The 11175-nt window shown below is 45.9% G+C and overlaps 1 protein-coding gene across 1 annotated transcript; it reads left to right on the forward strand.

Annotated features, from left to right (window-relative positions):
• Nucleotides 1-857: 857 nt before the first annotated feature.
• Nucleotides 858-9822, forward strand: LOC118158894 (ATP synthase subunit alpha, mitochondrial-like; the record flags this gene model as incomplete). Its single annotated transcript, XM_035313571.1, has 10 exons — nucleotides 858-1055; nucleotides 4894-5067; nucleotides 5140-5306; nucleotides 5449-5597; nucleotides 6510-6661; nucleotides 7511-7735; nucleotides 7842-7949; nucleotides 8476-8620; nucleotides 8821-8971; nucleotides 9607-9822. Coding segments are annotated over 10 exons (1551 nt in total), but the record flags the coding sequence as incomplete, so codon positions are not given.
• Nucleotides 9823-11175: the final 1353 nt, after the last annotated feature.

The raw sequence follows: 11175 nt of genomic DNA on the forward strand, positions 1-11175 counted from the left end.
AGTGAGAGAGTGGTTGTGGTGTTCAACTGCCTAGCACGGTAAAACCACCACAGCTTACTCAGCTTATTTACCTCCCAATTATCTAATTCAGTCTTTCAGTCCTGCAGAATTATCTGAAAAATGACTCAAATTCCAATTTCCTGTCTGTTTGTTGGCAACATTAGGGAAAGGATGGCTTTCTCTTGCCCACTTGAGTTAGACCTTGTGTCCTTAATTATAACTCTTGTGCTGCTAGCATCTTAAGAAGGTGGCAGCAGCATTGCATAGCTGTGTTTTGGTAGCAGTTCATGTACGATTTTTGATGTGGTTTAGGCTAAGTAAAGGTATTACTAGGAAATAAGTTTCACTGTGTTGCTTACTGTTTCCTAGCTGAGGAAATAAAAAGTTGTTGGAGGCATACTGCCAAATTGGAGGAAGATATAAGCTATAACCATGTATTTTCTATTGAGCAATTTGTTCTGTAAATGTATTAAGTGCCTTTAGAATACACTGGGTTACAGATGAGTTGATGTTTTCATGCGTCTAGTCTAAGTAAATGCACTGCCTGCAGAGAGGGAATGTCTGTGCTCTCTGAGTGAAGTCTAATGGCTCTCCAGAGGGAGGGATTGCTAACAGTGTAGGACATACTGAAGGAAATCAATGGCAAAACTAAACAGCCATCAGTGTTTTGATTGAGGTTGGTTCAGTGATGAGCTGAAACTGCTTTTATTGGCTGTGAGCACAGAAACTGTTACTTACCTTCTGCATCATATGTAAGGAAGAACATTCCCTGATAGAACTTATAGTATATGTGGGAGAGGGTACCTTGGCTTGTAAATTAAAGACAGGCTTACTGAATTTATACTGTGCCTTAATTCGCTAAATCTGTTCTGAAATATCTTCTAGGCACTGCTGAGGTATCCTCTATTCTTGAGGAACGTATTTTGGGAGCTGATACCTCTGCTGAACTTGAGGAGACTGGCCATGTGCTCTCAATTGGTGATGGTATTGCCCGTGTGTATGGCCTAAGAAATGTCCAAGCAGAAGAAATGGTTGAGTTTTCTTCTGGGCTGAAGGTGAGCTTTCACTAAAGCAGTTTATTTATCATTGAAATGAACAGATGACTTTTCAAAGGAGAATCTGAGACTGTATGGATTTACCCATATGGAGATTTTACAGGCTTCACAGAATCACAGAATTCTAGGGGTTGGAAGGGACCTCGAAAGATCATCGGGTCCAATCCCCCTGCCAAAGCAGGTTCCTCAGAGCAGGCTGCCCAGGTAGGTGTCCAGACAGGCATTGTGGAGTCTGCTTCTCTGGAGATATTCAACCTCCCTGGGCAGCCTGTTCCAGTGCTCCGTCACCCTCACTGTGAAGTTCTTTTGCATGTTGGTGCAGAACTTCCTGTGCTCTATCTTGCGGCCATTGCCCCTTGTCCTATCCCCACAAACCACTGAGAAGAGGTTAGCTACATCCTCCTGTCTCCCACCCCTCAGATATTTATAGACATTGATGAGATCCCTTCTCAGTCTTCTTATCTCCAGGCTGAACAGACCCAGGTCTCTCAGCCTTTCTTCATAGGGAAGATGCTCTGGGCCCCATATCATCTTTGTGGCCCTCCGCTGGACTCTTTTCAGGAGATCCCTGTCTTTTTTGTACTGGGGAGCCCAGAACTGGACACAGTACTCCAGGTGAGGCCTGCCCAGGGCCGAGTAGAGGGGGAGGATCACCTCCCTTGACCTGCTGGCCATGCTCCTTTTAATGCACGCCAGGATCCCATAGGCCCTCTTGGCCACGAGGGCACACTGCTGGCTCATGGTCAACCTGTCATCCACCAGGACCCCCAGGTCCTTCTCCGCAGAGCTCCTCTCCAGCAGGTCGTCCCCCAGCCTGTACTGATACATGCGGTTGTTCCTTCCCAGGTGCAGGACTCTACACTTGCCCTTGTTAAACTTCATTTGGTTTCTTCCTGCCCAGCTCTCCAGCCGGCCCAGGTCTCGCTGAATGGCAGCACAGCCTTCTGGCGTGTCGGCCACTCCTCCCAGCTTTGTATCATTGGCATACTTGCTGAGGGTGGACACTATTCCCTCATCAAGGTCATCGATGAAGATGTTGAACAAGACTGGACCCAGCACGGACCCCTGGGGAATACCTCTAGTCACAGGTCTCCAGCTGGACTCTGCGCCACAGATCACCACCCTCTGAGCTCGTCCAGTCAGCCAGTTCTCAACCCACCTTACTGTCCACTCGTCTATCCCACACTTTCTCAGCTTTGCTAGCAGGATGTCGTGGGAAACAGTATCAAAAGCCTTGCTCAAGTCAAGGTAGATGACATCCACTGCTCTCCCTCCATCAACCCAACTGGTGATGCCATCATAGAAAGCAATGAGGTTGGTTGAGCACGATTTCCCCTTGGTGAAGCCATGCTGACTACTCCTCATAACCTTCTTCTCTTCCAATGGCTTGGAGATGGCATCCAGAACAAGCTGCTCCAACACCTTTCCAGGGACAGAGGTGAGACTGACTGGCCTGTACTTTCCCAGATCCTCCTTCTTGAAGACCGGAGAGACATTGGCTGTCCTCCAGCCTTCAGGCACCTCTCCTCTTCTCCAGGGCCTTTCAAAGATGATAAAGAGCGGTTCGGCGATCACATCTGCCAGCTCCCTTAGCACACACAGATGCATCCCATCAGGACCCATCGATTTGTGTGTGTTGAGCCCACTCAAACACTCCCGAACCGCTCCCTCATCAACCGGGGGGAGCTCTCCATTTCCCAGACCCTTTGTCCTCTCACCAGGGGCGAGGAGTCCCGGGGAGGAGTCCTTGAAGCAAAGACTGAAGCAAAGAAAGCATTCAGTATCTCTGCCTTCTCGGTGTCTCCCATGACCAGGACCCCCCCCCCCCCGCCTCATTCAGCAAGGGACCCACATTATCCCTAGTCTTCCTTCTGCTGTTTACATACTTGAAAAAAACCTTATTATCCTTTATCTCTTTTGCAAGCCTCATCTGTAGGTGGGCTTTAGCCTTCCTCATCGCGTCCCTGCAGGCCCTGACAACATGTCTATACTCCTCCCAAGAGGACAGGCCCTTTTTCCACATTTCATAGACCTTCCTCTTCCTTTTGATCTTATCGATGAGCTCCTTCCTCATCCATGCAGGTTTCCTACCCCCCTCCCGTGCCTGCCCCCCTTCCCCGATTTCCTACTCTTTGGGATGCACCGATCCTGAGCTTGGAAGAAGTGCTTAAATGTAGCCCAGCTCTCAGAAGCATCCTTGCCTTCTAGCAACCTAGCCCATGAGATACTCCCAAGCAGTTCCCGGAAGAGGTCTAAGTTGGCTCTTTGGAAGTCCAGGGTAGCAGTCCTGCTTTTAGCCTTACTTCTTCCACCAAGTTCCATCTTGAACTCTACCATCTCATGGTCACTGCATCCTAAGCTGCCCCCAACCTTCACAAGCCCATTCCTGTTGGTAAGAACAAGGTCCAGGAACACCCCCTGCCTCATCAGCTCCTCTGCCACCTGCGTCAGAAAATTGTCCTCAATGCATTGTAGGAACCATTTGGACTGCGTGTGCCTGGCCGAGTTGCTTACCCAGCAGATGTCTGGGTAATTGAAGTCCCCTATGAGGACCAGCGCCCGTGATTGTGAAGCTACTAGCAGCTGCTCATAGAAGGCCTCATCGACCTCCTCCTCCTGATCTGGTGACCTGTAGTACACCCCCACAACAGTGTCCCCCATACCAGCCCGCTCCTTAATTCTCACCCACAAGCTCTCCACTTGTCCTTCACCCTCCCCCAGGAGTGCTCCCTCACAGAAAGGGCAACCCCAGCCCCTCACTTCCCCAGCCTGTCTTTCCTAAAAAGGACATAGCCCTCCATGACAGCGTTCCAGTCATGCGAGCTGTCCCACCATGTCTCTGTGATCGCAACAAGATCATGGCCCTGTGACCGAACACAGATCTCGAGCTCATCCTGTTTATGTCCCATGCTCCGCTCATTGGTGTACAGGCACTTTTGGGAAGCAGCAGGTGCAGTAACCCCTGGAGGGATGCAAGAAGATGATTCCAGATGGGGTATCAGGAACGTTACCTTCTCTGAGGGGCCCTCAGACAGTCCTATGGGAGAGCTCAGAGGTTTTTCCCTGTCTTCAACAGTGACAGTAGTGATCACTTCACCCAGCCCTTCTCTGTCACTTTTAGCTACCCTCCCTTCCCCCATCAAACCTAGTTCACTGTAATTTTACAGTGAACTAATTCATTGTAATTTTAATGTGTAGTAACTAGTTGACTACTAGTCAAATACTACAGAGAGCAAATATTCTTTGAATTTCTAATACTTTGCTTTTGGTATCATTATCTTGTTCTTGGCCAACACTTGAGCTTTATTTACCTTCCACTAGGAAGTGTTAAGAGCTAATTTGGTACAGGATTTTTTTTTTATTTTTTATTTTTGGTTTTAGGCAGGCTTCTGTGATTCTGCTAGTCCTAAGGGTAAACTAGAGTTAAGCTGACTTCCCTGAGACTACTGCAGCATCTCTTCCAGCATTGTTAATGCTCTGGCTTGCCTGCGGCAGATAAGCCAGTTCCCTTGTTAATTTCTTGGCAAGAGAAATGTATTTGAAGCCTACTTATCCTTTCTGGTTTTGTTTGGGAGAGGAATGATTGCTGCAAGTATAATTATGTAGTAAACTGAAGGCTTAGGCAGGTTCTGTCACCAGTATGGGAGAAGATAAGTGCGTTGGACTCGATCCTTGTGGGTCCCTTCCAGCTCAGGATATTCTATGATTTGGATGTAAGCAGAAGATTGATAATTGCTGACACTGTCCTATATTTCACACTGCATCAATATTAAAGCATCAAGAATTTACCATAGATGTTGGTATCATTTTTCTCATGTTAGCATGATCTTTGTCCTAGGGAATGTCCTTGAACTTGGAGCCCGACAACGTTGGTGTTGTCGTGTTTGGTAACGACAGACTGATCAGGGAAGGGGATGTCGTGAAGAGGACTGGTGCCATTGTGGATGTTCCTGTTGGGGAAGAGCTGCTGGGCCGTGTAGTAGATGCCCTAGGCAATCCCATTGATGGGAAGGTCAGTGTAATGCTAAGCATTAAGCTTTCCTGTGTGATGCAGACTGCAACAGGGTTTTTTCTCTCTTTTAAGGGTCCTATTACATTGAAGACGCGTAGGAGAGTTGGCTTAAAGGCCCCTGGCATCATTCCCAGAATCTCTGTGCGGGAACCTATGCAGACTGGTATTAAGGCTGTGGACAGTTTGGTGCCAATTGGCCGTGGACAGCGTGAGCTGATCATTGGTGACAGGCAGACTGGGTAAGTTAAATGCCCGAAGAAAAATGTTTCCATAAATAGAGACTTGAATGCAGCATACTCTACTGTACGAACCTGAACACAGCTGGGTGGAGGTTGGGAGAACAATGGGTAGCTTAACTTAACCAAACTGTGTGTTGTACAGGAAAACATCAATTGCAATTGACACGATAATCAACCAGAAACGATTTAATGATGGAACAGATGAGAAAAAGAAGCTGTACTGTATCTATGTTGCCATTGGCCAGAAGAGATCTACTGTTGCGCAGCTGGTGAAGAGGCTCACCGATGCAGGTATGGATTTCAATCATCAGCCTGGCAAATGAGGGCATCCTGTTCTTATTATAATGCTATGAACTCTCCTAATTGAAAGTACAAACAAATTATTTTCTTATTAGATGAAAAACTAGTTTTTTCTGGACAACTTTTTACAGTTATCGTCAGGGATGGCACACCTTTTTACCATTGGATTAGAAAAGTAGTACGATGCCCTGAAACTGTTGAATTGCTTCTAAAAACATTATCCTTCATGTTGTTTTTTTTCATCAGAGTTAGGGGAGTTTCCTCTTGGCAGTCAGGCTAGCCTGATTATAAGCTGTGGCCCGCAAGTATTTTTATGGACTTGGCGTTTGCTTCATTTGTGCACAAGTCAGTGTGAATGACAATTTAAAGTTTGGTGAAGAGACTTTACTGCCCAAACATAATCCATTATGTGATAGAATCTTTTCAGAAACAGTAATTTGACAAAAAAGCTGCATATATAACAGAGCTTAGAAGAAATTAAGCACCTTACCTATTGCCTGCTGGTCAAGCAGAATCATACCTAGTAGGAAAAAAAAAGGTATTTTAGTGGCAATTTGTTTTGGACTGTGAAGTAGTGTAGCACCTTCTTGTAAAAGCTAATAAATCAGACTTCCAGATCTCTCTCTTCTAGAGCCCAAGGGTGTCTTAGTCAAAGTTTAAGCCTCAATTTAAATGAAAAATAATCTGTGAGTGCTAGACAATAGCTGCTGTAAACTTGTTCTTGAAATTTCCTGAGTTAGTCAAGCTAACTGATAGGTTAATATCTGTTGTTCTTTCCTGTAACTAGTGATACTGCCTGGGTTTACTTCAGCAACTAGCACTTGGTATGCATGTTGCATTTGCCGATTACTGGCATGATAAGGTAATGTACTTAAAGTGACAAGTCTCTCAAATTCTTCCCAGATGCTATGAAGTACACGATTGTGGTGTCTGCCACAGCATCTGATGCTGCGCCCCTTCAGTATCTGGCTCCCTATTCAGGCTGCTCCATGGGGGAATACTTCAGAGACAGCGGAAAGCATGCATTGATCATCTATGATGACTTATCCAAGCAGGTCAGGAAACATTGCTTTATAGGCCTCATAGTCCAGAATTGATGCTTATAGCTTGTGGTGCCACGTTGGGCGCCAAAAAGGACTGTGGTGGTTTTACCATGCTAGGCAGTTGAACACCACAACCGCTCTCTCACTCCTCAGATGAGGAGGGGAAGAAGTAAAGGAAAGAACAACTCACGGGTTGAGATAAGGATAATTTAATTAAAGAGAAAAAAAAATATATATATATATATTATTAAGGAAATATTATTATTAATTAAACAATTCAACTAAAGGGAAAAAAGGGAAAGGGGAAGAGGGAGGGGGAAAGGGAATAACAAAACAAAACAAGTAAAGGCTATGTGGAAGTGCAGAGGAAAGAAATTACTCTCTACTTCCCACAACTGAGTGATGCTTGACCATGTCCTAGAAGCAGGGCCTCAACGCACGTGGCCGGTGTTCGGGAGGAGGACAGACGTTTTTGCAACGAGAGCCCACCCCTCCCCTCTTCTTCCTTTTTCCACCTTTTATTGCTGAGTGTGACATCATATGGTATGGAATATCCCTTTGGGTGGTTTAGGTCAGCTGCCCTGGTGATGTTTCTCTCTCACTTTTTTGCCCACTCCCTAGGAGGGTTAGAGAGAGTCCTGATGCTGTGCCAGCACTTCTCAGCAGCAGACACAACACCAGTGTGATACCACTGCTGTTCTAGCTACAAGTGCAGAGCGCAGCACTGTATGGGCTGCTGCAAGGGAAAGTTAACATCCCAGCCAGACCCAGTACAATAGCTGTAAGATCACCTTAGGCTTAAGAAATCCAAATTTAAACGAGCTACTGAAATCTGAGAGCTTTCTTTATGCTTCTGCACAGGCTGTTGCCTACCGTCAAATGTCTCTGCTGCTGCGCCGTCCACCTGGTCGTGAAGCCTACCCAGGTGATGTGTTCTACCTGCACTCCCGCCTGCTGGAGAGAGCGGCCAAAATGAATGATTCCTTTGGAGGTGGCTCTCTGACTGCCCTGCCTGTCATTGAAACTCAGGCTGGTGATGTGTCTGCTTACATTCCAACCAACGTCATCTCCATCACTGATGGACAGGTAGGGCTTACTCTTTGTCTGCCAGTAAGTTACACAGATGTACTGGCATGTCTGAAGGAGGCTTCTGAGCTTCTAACCAGGATAATAAGACAAATTTCTCCTGTAGATCTTCTTGGAAACCGAGCTGTTCTACAAAGGTATCCGTCCAGCCATCAATGTTGGTCTGTCTGTGTCCCGTGTGGGTTCTGCTGCTCAGACCAGGGCTATGAAGCAAGTAAGCATGGAATGATAGCTTCTGTCATCAGAGATGAGTAGTGTGCAGGTTGTCCAACCCATTTCACTCTTTACGGAGTCATGAATACAAAGGGAATTAAGTTGTGAATTCCTTGGTATTATGAAATAACTTGAGAAAACTTTCAAAGAACAAACTTGTGGGATCTGTGATATTTCTATCACATGCTGGCAGGAAGCAGGGCGTGGGGAGTAGAGGGAAGAGTAACTGTGTAGAGATGTTTGACTAGTCAAAAATAGTTTAATTATGCTGAACTGGGTGCTGATCTAGCTGAATACAGAGAATGCTCTCAACACTACACTTTTTAATCCATATACAAGTTAAATGTATCAATTGTGATACTTTCAGGGAGGAATAAAAAGTTATGGCCAGACAGTGTGGGATTTCTTAATGTGATTAATCACCTATTTAGCTGACTTGTGACAACTGTCAGCTGAAGATGACCCACAGACAACTAGATTCATTTAAAAACTAGTGAAACTCAGTGTGACCTCACCTTCTATTGTAGGTGGCAGGTACCATGAAGCTGGAATTGGCTCAATACCGTGAAGTAGCTGCCTTCGCTCAGTTTGGGTCTGATCTGGATGCTGCCACGCAGCAGTTGCTGAATCGTGGTGTGCGTCTGACAGAGCTCCTCAAACAAGGACAGTATGGTGAGTGCTTTGGGTGTAACGTACCTGCATTCCCTCTTAGTTTGTTGTGTTGGTCTTCGTGGCAGCGTGAAGATATCCTTTGGGTATTGCAAATGCAGGCTTGACTTGCATAAATACAGCTGATCTTCAGAGAGACTCTCTGATACTGATGTATCCTGACACAAGAGTTGTTGATGGTACGAATGTTTTCTTTCATGCAGTTCCCATGGCTATTGAAGAACAGGTTGCAGTTATCTATGCTGGTGTAAGAGGTCACTTGGACAAGCTGGAGCCCAGCAAAATCACTAAATTTGAGAGTGCTTTCCTAGCTCATGTACTGAGCCAGCACCAGGCCCTCCTCTCCACATTAAGGTATAATAATTTATCTTAGCTCATCCCGGGGTGAGAGCTGGAGCACAGATAATGGTCGCTGAACCGTGAAGCTAGTGTATTCTTGAACATCTGGCCTTCTGCTGCCTCTGACTAGAGGTTAAATCAGCCTGCCTGCTGTCCTTGCACTGTTATCCAGAGCTCAGTATCTTGTCTGCAGTTTTTACTCGAAAAATCCAGCTGATGCTTAAAATGAACCTATTTGCATGCTTGTCCTGTAATCTGAAATTGAAATCACTTCAGGCAGTGAGTTGGCATGATTCTGATAGCTGTGAGTTATTAGAATATTGTAGATTAAGTGCTGCTTGCTGCCTTGTTACTGAGCTGTTGGGATTTGAGTATTTTCATAGTCTTGTCCTGTGACCTGGTTCTAGCTTGCTTTGTCCTGAGTCAGATCTGTGCATTCCACCTCTGTGGCGTAGCTGTACCCAGTTCAGCAAGGCTCTGTTCTGAGAGTGTTTTTTGACAAACCTTAGTTCTTAACAGGACAAACTCTTCTGGAGGAGAAGGGATGTTGTGTTAGTAAAGTGTGTGGTTTTTTTTGTTATTTTTTAACTTGGGAATTAACTGTACATTCATTTCTGTGTCAGAAGCTTAATTAAACTCTGTTTCAACAGGACCGAAGGGAAGATCTCTGACCAGACAGAAGCGAAGTTGAAGGAAATAGTCACAAATTTCCTGGCTACTTTCGAGGCATAAACTCTTAACCATTCAAACAGATTAGGTGTTTTTTGTGGTCATGTGCTCCAGCTCCATCAAAGACTTAAAAGTATGCGCGACTTGAATCTACAGATCTCACTGAGAATTAAAATTTCTATGTAAAAAGACTTGGATATTCTGTTCTCAATTACTGTCCTTTTGGCTAGCTGCTCTAACTACACATGTGCACAACTTCCCTGGATGCATGCTTGTTAAAGGAACTCTGAAAAACCAGGGTGCGTTTGACTGTTGAGTAGATCAAACTCCCTGTATAAAACCTGGGAGGGGTAGTGGTGGGATTTTGTGGCTGACTGGTTCCCATCATGACAACTGAGGGTTGCTCTTGTTGCTTGTATTGTTTTTGCTAGACAGCTGATGTTAGAGGAAGGCATACACCTGTGGAAGCTGTCGAGCTGTCTTGGCATGGGTGGTAGCTAATACCTCACAGTATTCTTATCCTCTAGCAGTCTAATACTGTGATAGAGTATTTCTTAGAACTGCTAAGTCATGCTCCTGGTGCCTGGCCTTCAGAAGATGTATTCTTTTAGAACTGATTGTCCCTGTGTCTCAGGACACGTGCATGTTTAGCTGTTACGTTAACTGTGAGGGATTTAAATACTTACTACCTTCCTCGGTGGTTTGCTGCAGTTCTGTCAATAACCTTCAGTCACAACTGGTTTGTAGGAAAATTAAATAGAGCATCTGTTCCATTCCTGACTTTCTACTTGGTACCCTAAATGGAGCTTATGTCAAGTACAAGGTTCCAGTGTTAGATCGTGTAGCTGAAGTGGAAAAGTTTGGCTTCAAGTGTGATTTAGCTGTGCTGACAACGTCTGTTACTGGATCGGTTGGGAAGCTGGAAGCAAGTGGAGCTGTGGGGTGTGCTGGCCACAGGGTGGTGCTTACGAGGCAGAGAAACAGCGTGTGGGTAAGCGCTGCAGGGTCCTCTTGGAAGCAAGCGTGGGCTGCCTCTGACTAAATCATCTGAATGGCAGACAGTGAGAGATTGCTGGCAGACACCTAGGAAAGCTGCTAAAAGGAGGCAGTTTCCATGTGCTAGAGAAAAACAGTTTGCTTTGTGCTGCATTTTTTTGTTCACATAGTACTTGCTGTACCTCTTTCACTGCACTTTCCAGTGCCACTACACTGTCTCCATGCGCAGGTGGTGCCAAACAGTGCCGTGGCTGGGCTGCACGGCTGTCATAGCACCCACCCTGTGCCTTGACCCCTGCTGTTTTGTCCTGCTCTGTTTTTGTCTCAACCCCATGGGGGCTTACCTGGCTGGCTGAAAGTGCCATGAGAGCAAACAGAAGGTGAGGATGTGGAAGAAAAACTGATTTATTCCAGGATTTAGATTTGTAGCAGGTCGGAGTGCACCACCCACAGCTGTGCTCTCAGATGAGGTTGCTGAAACTTCTTCGAAGCCTTGAGCCCAGCCCTAGCTGTGACTGGGGGCAGGAACTGTGGCCACAAGCAGTGGAAGAGAA

Source organism: Oxyura jamaicensis, unplaced genomic scaffold (genome assembly GCF_011077185.1).
Source record: "Oxyura jamaicensis isolate SHBP4307 breed ruddy duck unplaced genomic scaffold, BPBGC_Ojam_1.0 oxyUn_random_OJ60829, whole genome shotgun sequence".
NCBI lineage: Eukaryota > Metazoa > Chordata > Aves > Anseriformes > Anatidae > Oxyura > Oxyura jamaicensis.